General features: G+C 40.0%; 1 protein-coding gene across 3 annotated transcripts in view; it reads right to left on the reverse strand.

Annotated features, from left to right (window-relative positions):
* Positions 1 to 264: 264 nt before the first annotated feature.
* SYNE3 (spectrin repeat containing nuclear envelope family member 3) overlaps positions 265 to 18,114 on the reverse strand; it is a 60,061-nt gene continuing 42,211 nt past the window's right edge. Inside the window, exons 18-19 of one of the 3 annotated variants that reach the window (XM_019615862.2) lie at positions 11,486 to 11,702; positions 265 to 460 (exon numbers count right to left, since the gene is read on the reverse strand). In XM_019615862.2, coding sequence (XP_019471407.1) covers positions 11,505 to 11,702 — 198 coding nt within the window. In that variant the 3' untranslated portion in view covers positions 265 to 460; positions 11,486 to 11,504. Of the gene's footprint in view, positions 461 to 523; positions 11,703 to 17,165; positions 17,310 to 18,114 lie in introns of those variants that run through there. The other 2 variants (XR_004159972.1, XM_010711886.3) reach the window with 2 other exon arrangements.

An 18,114-nucleotide genomic window follows, 5' to 3' on the forward strand; every position in this document is an offset into this window, starting at 1 on the left:
AGGAAAGAAAACAGCAACGACTTGGCTGCTAATGAGAGCTGTGCATCCCCACACGTGTGCTGTGATCATCAGTCTTTAGAGATGCCAGCAGCGGCTACAGCAGCACACTGCTCACTTACTGCACGGGGCTGGAGGCAACCTCAGGTCTGAGCATCTGACAAAATCCGCCTTTGTTTCAGTAAGTTTAGGACTGAGGGAAGCAACAGAAAGAGGTGGTGTTAGAGCCTAACCGCAATAAATGATATTGAATTGTAATGTGATTTAGCAAATACACTTTTTTTTGTGCGTTGCAAAGAATTCTATTCGAACAGTGGCGCGGTGTTACAGAAAAGCTGGCATTTTCTTTTGAATCTCACAGGGTTAGAATGGAGCACGTACATTCTGCACAACCTTCCTCCAGTAGCAGCAATTTTATCTTTGCTTCACTTGCTCTGGGTGTTTCCAGGTCAGCCCAAATGCTCTGATGATGAGAAATAAACACAGTGAAAATGTGAATCACCCCCCCCAGAACGATTTAAAAGTCTTTAAAAAGAACTATGTATGTGTTTATTTACTGCATTATAACTGCAACACCAAATACATATTTTTTTCATTACAGAAAAGGGTACATGCAGTGAAATATTCTGACTTTGTAACTTGAGGCAACACAGTTCATTGGTAAGAGTGGAGCATCAGCACAGACACAAGGCTGGGGCTAAGGGTTAGGAACTTCCAGTCTCTTTATCCTGCTTGCCAACAGCAAAGCCACATCATATTTCATTTGTCATTAAAGGATAAACTTTCAGAATAATGTGGCCTGATCACAGAACAACCCAGCTGCCCTTTACTCCTGGAAAAGTCATACGGAATCAGATTCTTTTACTTGAGAAAATACACTTTTGGCAATGCTGATGAACAAGCAGTAATTTTGAAGGCAGACAGTAGAATTCCTGCCATGCTCCACCACGATCACAGCACACACTGTCGGTCTCCACTGCCCAGGTGCCCCTGCTGCTGCTCTGAAGAATGAAATCAGGCCATTTCCACAAGATTGCTCTGCAAATATCTATTGCAGTGGGTGCTTAATCCACTGTTTCAGCTGCAGAAGGAGCAGGTTCGCAGCGCAGAAGGGAATGAAAATGCTGTCCTGAGGCACTGAGAATATAACCTCTTCCCCAGCTAAAAAGTCTCATTCTTTATTGTAAAAGGGCCCGAGCCTGGCACTGCTATTCATCTATCAGAGGGTCTTATTTGTAATTTGTCCTGTGAAATTTCACGGGACTGTTTGTGAAATAAGTTCTTAAACAGTGTGAATAATTCCAGAATCAGGCCCCAAGCTGGCACCATTTCCAGCATAAACTCTCTTGATTTTCAGTCAAGACTTTTTAGTAAGTGCTACATAACACAGCCCAGACTTGCAAAAAAATGACCTGATTTCTTTCCGTACATCTTGTGTAAAATAACACTAAGGACAACTTAGTTTCGGCAATTTAAATGAAAAATAAAGTCAGTCTTTCTATGCAGTTCTATTTTTACATGCTTTCATAGAGACATTTTACAGAAGCTTACAGCTCCTGGAGATAATTCTAGCAAACAGGAGGACATATATGAAAACAAAGATCTTCAAAACTACATGGAAATCTGTAGAATAAAATATATATTTATATATCGTTTTCCAACAGGCAATAGGCAGTTTAGAAAAATATGAGTGTTACAGTCCTTCTGAATCAATACTCATACAAAGAAAGGTTTTAAAAAATAAGTTTATCTTTTCAAAAAGCCACTTTTATAAGAAAATAGACTGGTCCACATTTCCCTGAATAAGCCGGAAAGGTTAAGGAAAGGTCTGGGCAAGACAAGGAGTCTGCCTTGGTCTTGATATCAGCTGTGATAACATGCACATGTACAGAGGCAGCTGCTTGGCTCTGGTATTGTTTACCTTAGGAACGAGCCTAATTTATCACAAATGTATTTTAAAATCATAAATAACATGACAAAAGTGGCACTGGTCCCTGCAATGCAAATAATTATTCATACAAGCAAAAAGTGACATCAATCCAGTTATTGTGACACTTGAAAAGTATTTTGTACCCAGCGGTTACATTGAACAGCACATGTATAAACACTGATTATTATTACAGACTCTCCTATCAGCTACTATACATAAACAAGAAGAGATGTTCACGCTGTAATTGCTCCTAACATTTCTGTTCTACTTAAGTATTAGCATTCAGGAGAAGCTGGGCTGGTGGGGAGGGGGGCAGAACTCAAGGAAGGGTTTCAATATGCAGAGGGCATGGGGTTCTGCTCCTCCCCACTGCCAGCCCTGGGCCCTCAGAGGAGCTCTGAAGAATTAAAACTGTTCACAACGTGTGCTCTTGTTGTGAACAGCCTTGGGTTTTCTTGGTGCCCAGAAACAGGTGATCTAACATGTGGCACACAGGTGGAATTGAGAACTGTATCAATAAACCTCTAATTCTGCAGCGTTCTCATTTTCATTCAATGCCACTTATAAAAGAATAGCTTGATATTTGCTGACTTAAATATTAAAAGTAGAGAGTGGATTGATTATAGAAAACTTCACCTTGGTTTGATCTTGATAACTTTTAAATACATTATTTAGAAGCTCTTATTAATTTTGTTCAAAACAGGAGTAGATTCCTTCTATTTTTTTGGTGAACCATATGTGATATCTATGCATCCTAGAAGGGATTCTCAGCACATTTCTTTAAATTTTCTTCTAGCTTCTAAACAAAAGTACAAAAATGGGTGGAAGTAAGATTGATGGCGTGCTGGTGAGGGGACCCAAGGTTGTTTATAATCCAGCCTTGTTCATTAAATTGGGCCCGAGACAGCCAGCTGTTTTGAGAAGTGAGGACAAGTCCTGTGCAGAAGCACTGCAAGTCAGTTATATTGCTAGCAAACAATAATGCCATTTCTGGGTCTCCTACTACATTTAACATCAGTGCAGCGTATTACGTATTACAACAGACAGTGACAGAAGAATGCAACACCAGTGATATTGCTCATAAAATTGTTTCACAGTGGTCCAGCACGCCGCAAGAGATGAGAAGGTAAGAAGGCAGCCTGGAGGCTGGGCAGGTAGAGGACACTCTCCTGGAATCAGTGATAAACTGGGTTAACACAAATTAGAAGGAAGAAATGGAAATAATGACAATGATCAAAAGCAAGGCATTCACTGAGACAAAACCAGTCAAGGTTTCAAAGAAGCATTGCTGACTTCCAGTCAACCAAGTGTACAGAGCAGGAACTGCTGTTTGAGAATGGACACACACTGAAAACATGCAGCATCCAAATACCTTCAGAAATAGCCGGTGCTCAGCCTGTGCTTCCCAGGTTAAACTCTTACAGGATCTGATCTGGGAAGGTAATGGGAAATAATCCTGGATGCTTTTCACCTTAGAGGCTGAAGCCCTGACTTAAAGCTTCTAAAGCTCATTAAACACATACCTCTAAACATCCTCAGCTTCCTTTTAAGACATAGTTTCTTCTAAAAGCTGCACTTGAAAGTTACACTGAAGTGGAATGTCATCTTTCTTTAAGTAGAACAATAATCACACACCCCATTACATGTACGTAGGTAGCTCCAAAAGTAATGCCTCCTATTTCTTTCCATGGAAATTATCGCAGATGCAAAAAGCACAGTAGCAGTATTTGATGGAGCAAATTTTCAGCTACAAAACTCTATTTTTCAACATAGTCACCAGCATTAGCTCTGTATTTTTGCCAGCAATGAATAAGAACCTATGTGCCATGCTGGTAAAAATCTACACCAGTGGAGGTGATCCACCGTTGCTGTCACCACTGCTGAAATGCACCACCCATTCCCTCAGTGGACTCACATCCACCACTTTGTCTCCCAGGACATCCTCCAAGCATCAGTGGATGTCAATGGGTGCCATTTTTTCCACATGGAGGAATTCAATGACAAGCCTTTGCTTCATCTGTGCTTCCATGTCAGATGTCAATTTGTCAGAGTGTACCTCTTCTGTCGTCTGTCACACAGCAACAAAATGGAACAGAATATTGGTGGGAAGGTTCAGCCGCTACTGCCATACCACCAACATCTGCCTCTGACATCATGGGCCAACATAATAACATAGGAGGCATTAATTTCAGAGTAGCCCTCATATATACACACATATATATTTCTTAACCATGGAAAGTACCATACAGAGTATTAATATCTGTAGTGAAACCAAGCTTGTGGTGTTCAATGCTTATTATACTCGACAACAAAAAAAAAAAACAAACAAAAACCAATTTCGTTTTGAAAGCAGGGGCATTTAGGAGCAGTAACAATTCCAGGCTGTGACTGAAGGCCTCATGCAAAGCATGGGTGTCAGCCGGCAGGCTGCAGCCTTCCTTTGGTTTTCAGCTGCCCCAAACTCCCCTCTCTTTTTTAACATATATCTTTCAATCAAATAAAATTGATAAAATAGTTTGTTAGGGAGCTTAATTAAACCACCTTGACAAAATTGACAACTTTTCTTTCTAACAAAACAGAAAATAAAAAAAGAGATCCTGGCTTATGATGATGTGTAACAGGACATTCAGCCATTCCAGGCAGCTCAAGGGCACAGTGCACTGAGGAGACAGTCCAGCTCAGTGGCACATGGTAGTGGCAGCAACAACCAAGGGTAATAAAAGCTGAAACTGAAACTCTGTCCCTCCTTGCCAAATAATGGGCAATTTTCTTTGTGCAATGATTGGATTAGCAATCAAAATCTGCTTAGAGAGAAGAGAAAAAGCACTTAGGCAGGCTATGAACAATACTAAGGGCAGGGCTTTCATTACCAATAATGGTTTATTAGCAGTTCTTTGGACGCCAAGCTGCAGATGTGAATATTGAGGACAGTCTCTGAGCTACCACAGAAGGCAAGACCTGGTCAGGAGGCTCAGGAGAGATGGTGGCAGGGACCAGAGCCCCTTTGATGGCTCCAAAGACTGTTCTGGTACAGGTGGAAATGGGAAAGGGCAGAGCATCTGCAGGAAGAACTGCAAGTGGGGGAGAAGACAGGGCAGGCCACCAGGCTTGGATTAGGATGTTCAGCTGGGAGAGAACACAGGAGACAGGACTGGGTGTGGGCAAGGAAAGGCATTAGCTGGGATTTGTTTTGTGGGTCTCTGTTGAGAAAAGCCACAATACACATTCAAAGGGTAGGCTAATCTGTGCTGTGTAAGAGAATGGTGACAGAAATGGTCAAGTGCATGGTGACTTTCAACATAATAAGTGGCAGAGAAGACTGGGTTCACTTTAATAAGGAAACAAAGTAGAGGTGATGTGATAAAAGAAAGAGGACAAATGATGTGGAGACAGTAACACTGGTCTGTCTTCCTGTTTCCTTGGATTCAACACTCAGGGGCCAGAAAAAGAAAGTCAAACAATTCCCACCAATGCAAAGTCAGTTCATTGGAATACCTCTTCCACACAGCTTGTAGGGAGGATGTGGAAATCATTGCTTAGGAGCCAGAAAGCCACTAGCATTTAATAAGGTATCAAATAAGCTCAACCCCCAAGTCCAAAAGACTGGAGGCCACATTTAGCATTTACTTGGAAATGAATTCCTATTTCAGTTCCATAATGAACCTCTAATTCCTATCAATTGAAGAGAGATCTCTATGATTATCTTTCTATCTACAATAGCATTTCCTGTCTCTTTTCCTGGAGCATCAGCGCCTACCACCTACAATTAATCTGTCACTGAGGTGTTTGAATTAGCAGTTTATTCTGCATTTTTAAGAGAAAAAAATCCTTGAAGCTCATATTTCACCTATAGTGAAACTGCCTAAGGAAACCTCTTTGCACAGTCAGCAAGGTGAAACTGGACGATGTCGATGGCCATGGTGAAAATTTTGTCAGGCAGGCAAGATGGCCAAAGCTTGTTCTTGTGCCATTAGATCTGGGTAGCTTTTGTTAAGTCAATCCTACATGTTCATCTCTGGCATCGAGATACCAGGTTGCCTTTTGATGTCTCCTGCCACTGAGATATTATACCTTCAGTAGTGCAGTTTGATCTCTCACACAGTTTAATAGGAGGGCGGATGGCTCACTGATGCTACTATCTAACATCTGGCAATTTCTGAGGTAGGTTAGGTAACAGGTGTCATTCAGGCTACTGCTTGATTTGGTATATTTCTAACACATATTTCTTTGTTTTCCATATCTAGTGATAACTCTCTGGTAGACATTCATATTTTAAATTGCATAGATAAGAGATTATTAATTTTTAAAAAATGCTATATTCATGCATCTTTGCTTTGTTTTACCTTTGAGGAAGTGCAAGATAAACCAGTAATTCTTAGACATATTTGTGCCAGTCAAAAAGTGACTAAAACATGCCACACAGTTTTCCAACATGTATGACTAATTTGATTTTAACCCACCATAACCTATCTATAATTATGTTTAAATATGGCAAAAACAGTACGATTGGTTTCTGAATGAATCATGATGTCTGTACCAACAATGTTATCTTTAGTATTTTAATAAACTGGCTTCTCAGAGCTGCCAACCACTGACACTGGATTAATGCACTAGATCTGTACTGGCTCAGAGCAGGTCAGTGATCTGAGAACTACTGAGAATATCCCTGATAGCCCCCAGCAACTCTGGAAGAAGACGATATAGTCCATTGGTCATATGTGTTTTCAGCTGCAGATAAGCAAATAATACTAATCAATAGACAGTAAAGTCTCCAAAAGCATCTCTTACAACCAGCTGGGTACATAACCTGTGACCTGAGAGACAACTATGACGCCTAGCAAATATATTTGCTGGGCAACTTACAGTGGTATTTTTTTAAAGGCAAAGCTATTTCTTCTGTAAACTCATATAGGCAATAATTATTTTATCTGTAACCTTCAGTTATTCTAAAAAACTCTTTTTGCTCTGGGAATCTTTGTTATAAAGGAGACAATGCACTTTCCTGTCAATACAAGTTAAAGGAATTCCCATCTATGAAATCTTCAAACCTCCTTAGCGTTAATGAGATGTGTATGCACACACATCGAAGTAAAACATTTCCTATTTGATATTGAAGAAAAGATCAGACGGAGCAAACTCCTGAGGCCGTGAAGTAGTTTAAAAGAACACAACACTGACGTGTTAGAAACTACCATACGACCATCTTGTGATGGCATTTTTCTTGGAGACATTTGTTATTTCTGAGGCCTTTGATTATCCCAGCAAAAACAGCAATGGAGAAATGGAAACTCATTGTAAAGCTCTGCAAATTATCCAGCAATTATCAGCTGTTTCTATTAGGTTATTGTCTCATTCAGGACAAACAAGCCGGTATTTTGGAATAAATGATTATCATTCTGGAAATGCATTCTGTGCTTACACGGCAATATGATGTTTTTAATGCATGTGAAGAACTGAACATGTTTTTCATAAAAAGATTTTTGGAGAGTGCATATATAAATAATATTTAATACAATCTAAATTGCTAGTAGGAATTAGAGAAGGGGCCACGTGGCACAATAACAATTTTCTACCTCACAGTATTGCAGTCATGGAAAATTCAGTTGAAAGCATCTGGCTACAAAATCAATTACAATTTATAAAGTAGGCTTGCTTTCACTCCAAAGGCTGAGTTCGAACTGTGCCCTTGGGGCTGTGCAGAAGTCTTACTTTAATGCATTGGCACCAGAGTATAGGATTTTGCCTTCAACACTGAAGAGTCATTAATGTGGTCAATCAACTGCCGGATCCAATAGGGCAGGCAAGAGAGCTTGGACAGAAACATGAGAAATCTGCTCTGTGAACAGGCTGGGTATCTACACACAATGTGGGCTATGTAGCCTGAGCCAGATGCACAAACAGTTTATAATTTTGAACATAATCTATCTTATAGGGCTTTGGCACTCTGACTGGCAAAATCCATGTTAAAGTAGTGGAAGCATTCAAGTATAGATGCTTATCTGTTTTGTACATCCTAGATCTTGGTAAGGGACGTTTTAAGACAGGGGCCCCAATCTGAAGCTGAGTTACAAAACATCTCAGTTACGTACAGATGTCAGAGATCCATGAGCTGAGGGTTTTATAGGCACAAAAGCAAGGGTGTAATCCCCAAATAACCTGTGAGCAAAGATTCAGACGTTAAGAACAGTGCTCAAGACTTCAAGGATGGATTTGGAAATAATATGAGTTAGTTTGTGCTTTTGGGAATCTGAGCTGAGCTCAGTTTCCTGGAAGTTGAAGTGCCTTTTGTTTTCATAGTTCTTTCTATTGACTTGATCAATATTTATGCACACTTCCAGCTATCAGTACCTTTAACTTTTCAGAAAAAAAAAGGGGGGGAATAAAAAAGAAGACAAACTTGGATTTACATCTCAAGTTTACTTTTGTGATATCTAGAATTTCCTCTTAGAAAAACAAAGGGCCTAATTTTCATCTCACACCCACATTGGAAAGTGAGGCCAATGGCATTATGAAGAAGTGAATTTGTTATAAATGCTATGAAAATCAAAGTCCTGTGCTTTGAATAGTTTCCATTGCAAAGATGTAGAAAGATTCATCACTTACGTGAGATTACTCAAGTTAATGAGAATAGATTTACTGAGATTTAAAGTAAAAATTCCAAGATTATAGACAGAGGATTTACAGAATGCAAAACCAGCAGCAACAGAGCTTTTGTCACAATTATTATTTTTTTTTTCCAACTGTCACAACACTGAAACATCAAGGTTGTGATGCACTTGTTCTGTTACGGTCCTTTCTTCAAAATATTTTTACCCAGTGGCATACTCCTGGGGTATCAAATTCATTTGTCAACCTATAAAAGTCATCCAGATTAGAAAGGCAGGGCGAAAAGAAATCTGATGTGAGAGTTTGTGGAAAACTTGTGCATCTCCCTGCTGGTTTCCCCTGTAGCTATACTTTTCCTCATTATTTTTAATTTCTTTTTCATCACTTTTAGTTTCCTCATATGGAAAGACAAAAAAATAAGAAAAAAAAAAAGAAAAGGGAAGGCAATGTGACTATGCCAGAGAACAGTGCACACATACACGGAACCACATAGCGCAGGTTCTGTTACTGCCCCTCTTCCCCCACACTTCTCTTTTGTCAGTGTTTAATTTGAAATGGAGATGTGGATGATGATTAGTTCCTCGCTACAGAGCTACAGGGTTCTTCCCCTGGGGCTGGCAGCAATTTTTAGAGAAGCATTGCAGTAATGTGCATGATTCTTGAACAGCTAATGAGGGGAGAGAAGGAGGCATGTCCTCCGCCTCCAGAAGGAACATTTGCAAAGAAGGAATTCATTCACTCCACTCTCTGATGACTTATAGCTCTCCATCTGGCTCCTCCGTGGCCGAAATCAGACTCTGCCTTTCCTCACTCTCTGCTTAGATCGGAATGCATTTAGTTATCACTCAGCATTGCTCCTCACCTCCCTGCTTCAGTCCACATCTGCATCTCTCCTGCTGCCTCCTGACACTTGCACCAGTTCAGATCCTCTTCACATTCCCCTTGTACTCTACCCAAATATCTTTCTTGCTATCTTTTCTCTTTGTTATATAGTCTCATTTACTCTCTTTGCAGAAATTTGACATTTTTATGCAATTCCAGAAAAAGCAGTGCAGTTGGAAGCAGTATGGGGAAGCAGCAAAAGAGAGCTGATGGCAGAAGAGTCTCCCCAGAACACTGAGGAAAAGCCCTGTTGACAACTCTTACTGAAGAAAAGGTGTTTAATATGTGGTAGTTTCGGTACTTTTGCAGGGAGAGGGAATCAAAAACACTTAGAAACCTTTCCTGCTTAGAGCCTTATTATTTTTCAAGAGACTTTCTAGGCTTTATAAATTCCTCCTTCTCTGTCTTTATCTATTTTTCACATCTGCTTTTTCTCCTTCTCTCCATGCCTATGAGCTGCTTGCTGCTATGCCTTCCAGTTCTAGTCATATTTTGCTGATTTTATTATTTTTAATTTAGCAAAACTTTCATGATTTTGTTAAAGAAAAACAACTCCCTTCTTTAGTCCCCCAGCTACTAAATAATTTACCTGTACAAGATTTGATATTATTTGGAAGCTTATTTGGAAAACACCAAATACCACCTGCTGGTACTGACAAGACAAGCTTCTCCTACAAGAAAGCCAGGATGGGAAAAATAACTGTTTCTTCTGTTAAATTTTTCTCTTTTTCTTCTATTTATTTTCCTCCTGGTTCAAATGCAAGGAAATTTAGATGTAGCTCTCAGAAATGATAAAAAATTTCAGAAATTTAGAATTTCCTTTTCTCTCAGGAATCAATGAACCAATGAGGTAAAGCACCGTCAAGAATGGTTTCATCACAGTAAAGCTGAGGTTTGCTTTTACATTAAAACGCCATGTTAAAATGTACATTTAAAAATTTTATAAATCAGGCATGAAGCTAGAACATAAATGGCAAATTGTCATCATCTCAAGCCTTTAGAATGTAGAGAAATCTATATTTTGATACATTAAGTTTACACCAGTTTAACAAACCATTATGTAAAAACACCCTAGGAATGAATCTTGTTTCCAGGATGGTATTATTAAAGTACTTCTGACTTTTGTAATGCTGACATTGAAGCAGGCTGTATCACACTGTTCAGGCTTTATGATCCATTCCTGAATGCCTCTGCATAAAGTAAAAAACAAAACAAAACAAACAAAACAAAACAAAAAACTCCACTGCTTTTTGGAGACAAAATCACTGATATAAAGTTCTGTTCAGTGCTCAGGAATTTGTTCAGAAAATTATGACCTTATTTTAAAGGTTCTCTGCAGAGATGTATCATAAAAAGTCATTTTTTTTTTTCCAGCTTTCCTCCCACTGTATTCTACCTCTCCTGATTCAGGTGGGTTGGAGAACACAGTAATTGGTAAAAAACGAGAACAAGAGAATGCCCACCCCCACACCTATTGAACTCAGCAGAAAAATTTCCATTACCTTCTGCAGTACCTGCATCTGAATACTGAAAAAACAGATCAAGATTTTAAATAGGATTGTCCCATTTTTCCTCGGCTAAATGTCAGCCTCTGTAAATGGTTCGTTCTCCTATTTGCACTCTGGTGCATGCCCAGATCTTTGCATACATGATGACTTTTTTGTAAATAACAAAAAGCTGATTTTAAGTAACACCCAAAATAACAACAGCAAAACCATCATTCAGTGGCCCTTGCTGAAAGACAGTAAAAAGAGAAATACTGCAGGATTGCTCCCAAACAGTGGATGAGTGGATGGTGAATGTTTGTAGGGCCACAGATGTGCATTTATATATATATTTATATGTATCTATATATATACACACTCATACACAATCTCTATATACACATTATAAATATAATAACAAAATACTGTAAAAATATTAATTTTGCTCATATGCTTGAACAGTGTGGACTATTTTTATGACGCATTTTTGTGATATATCCAGTTGATAAAACAGCCTTATTAGAAGCTCTAAGATCTACAATACTTGCAATTATTAAAAAAGTGAGTCTGTAGTTCTGTGAGTCACCTCTTGCCGTGCCAAGCAGTTAGGTTGGAGGTGGACCCTCGTATCTCAGCATCAGGTTGAAGGACCGGGCAAAGTTGTTGGCCAGTGTGCAGCTGTGCGTCTTCTCTGCCAGGGGCAGGAGGAAGGCCAGGAGCAGGAGGAACAAGAGGAGCAGTTGCAAGGGTAGCGATGCCCAGCATACTCGATGCAAGAAAGAGCACATGCCTCCAGAGCGCTTCTGAAAGACACAAATCAAGGAGCAACTCAGAAAAATAAAGAACTGAGGAGGTACATGTCAAGTATATCAAACTGCAAGATAGCAGGGCAGAACAACCCACACTGTCCACAGCAAAACAGATAGTGTTCAGCTGACTGACACTGGTGCTTCAACCATTTCTTTTAGTGACTATGTCACTATTTTAAAGAATTCACTGCTGAAAATTTTGTTCTAGCAGAAAACACTGCTGACTTTATAAGAGAAGAAAACAATCGCCTCCAAGTCCTTTTCCAAATCAGAAAGTGGAGGTTACGAATGCTCACACCAAAGCTGTCAATTGGTCTGCTCACGGTCAGCATAAGGCACAACAGGTCAGCATCAGTATCTCATGTCAGTAAAATACAGGTGCTGGTGCCTAGAAGAGGGGACCCAGCCTTCTGATCTCTGACAGCAGATGGAGCCTCATTTGCAACATGTGCAGCTGGTTATCCTCTCTCCAGCTGCCATGTGCTCCTTGAATCCTGACTTGCGGGTATAAGAGGCTGGTGGCAAGAAAAAGGGCCCTGTACTGCAGTCTGCCTCAGTTCCTCTTACACTTTCATCGGATGTGAAAGAATGAGAGATAACAATACACTGACCTTGGGAAGGACATTAAGGTCACATTTATTGCTGAGTAGCTACAGAAGAGGTACACAGAAGTCATGTTATTTCTCCTTATGCTGGTGCAAACTCAGAGCAGCTCTCTTAACCTCATGAATTCAATCTGGATGAGCACAACCAGGAGAGAACATATTTGGAGCTAAAAAAAATCAGGAAAAACTAAGAAGTGAGATTTTCACTGGCAGCATTCTTGCATATTTCCTGCCAATGGACTGAACTGTGCAAACTTCATTAAATATCAGCAACCTGTAAGGGCCTCCAGAAAAACAGGGCTCAGTAATCCATTTTTAATTTCATCAAACATGGATTTATACTCAGAAAGTAGAATTAATGCTTAATGCTGCTACAGTAGTAGGTATCAACCTACATCATGAATATCCACTCACAATATCCACTGAAGTGAGATCCATGTTTTTCACAGAAGGAAGTTAACTCAGATGAGCTTGGGTTGTATTCAAGCCACGAGGAGTGTCAGTACTATAACAAAAGGAGGACTTCTGGCTGGATGTATGGTTTAACGGGCAGTGCCTTTGTCCCGCTAGATCATGAACAGTCCATAGGAAATAGCAGAGAAGATAAGCAGCAGAATGATGTTGGAGGGAAGTAGTTACTGTCTGTTAATTTTTAAGGGTCTTTTCTACTGCTTTCTAAATTTCCCATTCTCCTCTAGTACTATATAAATGTTTACAGATTTAATTATGAAGGCAAATACATAGCTGCAGTTACAGATGTGACAGTTGTGCTATGAAATCCTCCTTCTCCTGTAGTGGGTTTGCTTTCATTATTTCAGGGGATTGATGAGATTTGGTTACGACATTGGGCAGATGAAGAGGCAGCAGACCTGCTTAGTCTGTCATTCCAGCTTGCAGTATCTCAGCTGTAACAAAAGCTCATGTCCCTGGACACTGGCACTGTCAGAAGGCTATGTGTGTGTCAGGGTGCAAGGCTGCTCTGACTTTAAGCACCCTTGGGAACTTTCCTGGTTACAGCTAGCATTTACCCACCAAATCAAAGCTTCACTACCCTGGCTGAATCAGAGGAGTCATCTCTGCCTACTGTCTATTGTTGCTGACAGCTTCCATTTTCACTGACCATTACTTGTTTTTAATTCTCCATTAAATCCATGATATGCAGCAATATGATGTACATTTATTATAGTGTGCCATCTATGAGGAAAAAGGCCTTGGTCAGGTTCCAGAAGACATGAGTAGGTTTATTTATTAATGAGTGTAGTTTTAGTGATGGAAGAGCAGATTGGAGTTACCTCTGCACTGGGACAATTCAAACCATGTTCCTTCTACCACTGAGATGTGATAGGGTTTACTGCTGATGTTTTTAAAGGCAAGGATCCTGACATGCAATTAACTGCTCAACAGTTCATTATGGCTGAGAGTCTCAAGATGTTCCTTATAAACTCCAGATGGGAATTAGAAGTCCATCTGTCTTTGACACTCGGCTGTGGACACTCGACTGCCAGACTTTGCAGCATCACCTAAAACATGATTTATAACTATACATCCTTCAGTGTTGAATTTGAAAGCTACCTAAATCAGCTGCAACACCCATCCTACTGCCTAGTAGGAAATAGTGGGCTTTTTCAGTTGTGCCTCATCCCTGCTCCTGTTACAACCCAGGAAGCAGGTGTCCTTTGGTCACTCAGGTTTGTCTTTGGTTTCCTATTACGACCACACTGCCAATGTCAAACACACATTGTTTCTACCCCAAATCAATAGTGATTCAACATTTCATTCAGAGCAGATCACTGACTCTAAAGCAAAGACTATTAATGCAACTCTAAGAAATAAGATGAGATTCAAACGTTGTTCATCAGGTGCATTCTTTTTAGATCTACAGGAAGGAGCTGTAAAAGGGACTACCTTTTAAATCTAATTCACCAGCAAGAATTAATTAGAAATGGCCCTCATCAACAAGCTATCATTTTCGCTTCTTGGAGCTTTCTGTAGGGTAAGATGCTGAGACTAACCACAGAAGATCCTAGCATTAGAATAATCTGTTGAGGAAATTTTGCTTGGGGGTAGAATTTCAGAGAAGGATAAATATTTTGTTTTTATCTGCTGCTTCTCTCCTGCTGTCTTGCTAGGTTATAGGCATTTGTGTTTGATGAACTTCTGTCTTTGCTGCCCAGCTTCTCTGTTTTGTTTGACCACACAGCAAGGTCAGAATCTTACATTTTTGAATCCATTTGTTGCCATGGAAATGACTCTCCTATCACAACCGCAGCATTATGATATCTCTGCAGGATGGAAGATGAGGCACACAAGAGCTGTGAGAGTTTGGTGCTTTCAGCAAATTTGCAATGATAAGTCCTTATTATATGAAGGCCCCAACCTGCACACACTGAAATCCATGGGAGATTTACCAATAACTACAGTGTTTGCAGCAGGATTATGCAGAGAGACAACTAAATAAAGTCTGTATAGAGAAATACTTATTCATGGAGTTCAACTGATACCCTTACAAATGAATTCATTACTTACATGTAGTTCTGGTAGTCTTGTGTACATAAATCCTATATTAATTTTGTTGTTTTGAGCTGTCTGGAACAATTTGTGAAGGATTTTGTGTGTGCATGTGCTAGCACTGCTAGAGGTGCAACAGTTTAAGGGTAGAAAATAGGTGAGTTATGCAGCTGGAAAAGCATGAAAGTTTTGGGACAAGTATGAACAAAGAAGCACATCAGTTTTACTAAGAATACATCAAGATATTTTTTCTGTACTGCAAGAGAGATACTTTCAGGCTGCGGTGACTTGTGAATACGGACCAACAGGGAATTCCCGAGGCCAAGGTTAAAACCTCTGCTGTGCTGGGCTAGAGGTGATCAAGGCTGTACAAGTGTACTGGGATTCAGGACCACACTCCCAACAATTTAGCACATCATTCTGGGTTAGAAAAGGACAGTCTGACATGGTTCCACCTTTGCAAAAGAGTTTGTACATTCCATTTCCATGTGAGATCAAAGGTGGGAACCACAAACCTCACTACACGGCGGAATTCCCTTTTTCCAATCACTGCAGCTACTGGCACCAGTACAGCTACTACCCATCACCCACGGTGTCTGCAGTGTGTGTCAGATCCAGGCTTCACAAAATACTCTGAAACTAGATCCTTCTCTGAGGAAAACTGGCAATGCTCCACCGAAGTCAACAGAACTTTAATTTCCACCATCTTAGAATAACAGTTGGAATACTTGGGTATTGAGCCAAAGTGTCAGAGACATTTTCGAAACACACACAGAAAAAGAATAGATTGATATTTAAAATGAAAATATACATTTAAAGTTCACCATCAAGGATAAATGTCTGTTCCCTACCCTTTGTCCCTCAAAGTACCAGGAGAGGCATGGATTGTCAAGAGGTAGACAGCTGTTTTGTGTAATGCTAAATGCACGCTTGTTACCAAATGAATTGTATTGGCTGTGAACATTCATATTTGTACTTGATTCATGTTGGGGAGTTTGAATGACAAGCATTGGTTTAGACCTAAGAGTCCTTGGTTACTTAAATCTGTTTGCAGTTAATAACTCCTTACCCAATGCACTGTGAAAATCACTTGGACAGGGAACAGCAGAAAAGGACTTTAGAATTCACTGACTAATATTCCTGTGTATTTTGTTGAAGTGCTTTCTAAAAATCAGCGCACCCCCTGGTTTGCTGTTGACCATATTTCTGGATGTGTGAAAAATTGTTAATCTAACTATGTGAGGAAGCAGGGGAGTATAGCACCTAATATCATTCTCATTAATGGTTCTTTTATGTTTTTGTATGTCACCAACATGTCTGACAGAAGTCATACCTGTACCACTGAATCAATGATTCAGTAGAGAAAAAAGATCACATCTGGATTAATTCATTTTATCTTAGAGCATTTCACTGACTATCCCAGGAAGAGCACTGCTGTCTTAAAACTCCTGCTCTTCCCATGCATAAGGGGGACTACTCCTCAATATTCTCAGCCTGCAGCTGCTTTCAGCTCTGAGTATGTCCTCAGTCTGATGCAGCTTGTCTATCTAGTTAACACTCAATAAATCTTTCTTCTTTGTACTTACCCAGTTTCCCCTTGAATCTATGCAAACCTCAGTCTATGCATAAGTCCTTAATATCCTTTAGCAAGGAGTTCTACAGGTCAACTAATGTTGGCATGAAGAAGAAAACTCCTTGTGTTAGCCTTGAACCTAACCCCTAGTTCTTGTGGAAAGTCTATCCCTAACTGTACTCTGCACTATTCATGATAACTCTTGAGTTAAATACTTAGACAGGATGAATCCTGGCCTGTATCTTCCCAGTGGGCAAATCATAATATAATGGGCTTAGACTACAGCAAGAGAGAGGAAAAACATTTGGAAGGGACCTTGGAAGGGATCATCTACATGGGTGTGAATTTTACTACTTCATTATTCCTCTGAGAATAAACAGAGCTGCCAAGAAGGCAATAACAGCAGTTTATCATTCTTCTAAATAGAAGTATGCCACTGTTATGTACCATAACCTTTTTATGGTCAAACAGTTGCCTTTATCAGTAATATTTTGCCTCTGAGAGGCCCTGGGTTTCTGCCACTTGAAATGCAACTAGAAACTAATTCAGCTGCTGCTGAATTAGGGCAGTACTGACAATCAGCGAAGACCAGCTCCCTGCAGGAGCAGAGGCTGCTCTCACAAAATGAAGTGAGTTGGACTTTTACCTCTGTGAGACTTGTTGGAACTCCTCAGTAGTTCCCAGGAAGGAGCCATGAGCATCCCTCACAGATGCACAACATATTGCAAATCACAACTGGTATTTTCAAAAGTGGAGGAATTTTTTACTTACTGATGTCCTAATTGGAGGAGGTGGATGCCACTGACCCAACAGAGCTGAGCAACCAGCATGCTCTGGGACAAAGCAGTGGCTCATTCCCATACACCACAGCAGAAACTAAGAGTTGGATACCATTGATCAGAGGTTTTCTGGCCTCTGCAAAAGGAAAATGAGCCACTCAGTTCAGAACCATACTTGCTTAAATGCAAACACTGCACAGGTTAGGTAACCAGCAGTGAGGAATAAGTGAAGATGGCTGAGTCCTGCGCTTATCTTTCTCCATCTAATAGAGGGCTACAAGAATCTATGTGCTGAAAAGGAGGTTAACTGAGGTCTCACAAGCAATTTTAGCTCTGACATTTTCTATCCTCCGATTGCTTGACTTTACAACCTTAATGTTCTTTAAAATTTTAAAAAGAATAAATGTATATATATAAATAAGTAAGTGTACAGGCAAATTGCAAGCTTTGTTTTCTCCCTTAGGGAGATCCTGGAGTACCTCAACACAGCCAGATGATGAACTAGAATCTTTGATGAAGGGTTGATTTAAAAGAAATGGAAAACATGGAAAAGCCAGCAGTTTGTATCTGAGGTTACAGCAGCCACATATGGCGGATATTTCAGATTTTCTGCTGCAAAGTCTCTTAAAACTAAGTACTGTGCCATATGCTACTGTGACACAAACGGATTTATAAAGGTTAGCTTCTGCGTGCATAAACAACATGACATGCTTTTAGGATAAGGACAAGAGCAACAGCCTGATCCTTTAAAACAGCACTCATTTCTGTAATTTTCCAGGCAAACACAAAAAAATCCCACTTTTTCCCACCTTCTGCACGTGAATTGAAGTGGAAACTGATTTCTCTTTATCCATAAAGTGCTTGATGTGGGATAAAAGTTAGAAAGCACTGTGGAATACTGATAAGGCAGAAGGTAGGATGGGTCACTAAAACGTTCTTAG

This window comes from Meleagris gallopavo, chromosome 5 (assembly GCF_000146605.3).
Source record: "Meleagris gallopavo isolate NT-WF06-2002-E0010 breed Aviagen turkey brand Nicholas breeding stock chromosome 5, Turkey_5.1, whole genome shotgun sequence".
In the NCBI taxonomy this organism is placed as follows: domain Eukaryota; kingdom Metazoa; phylum Chordata; class Aves; order Galliformes; family Phasianidae; genus Meleagris; species Meleagris gallopavo.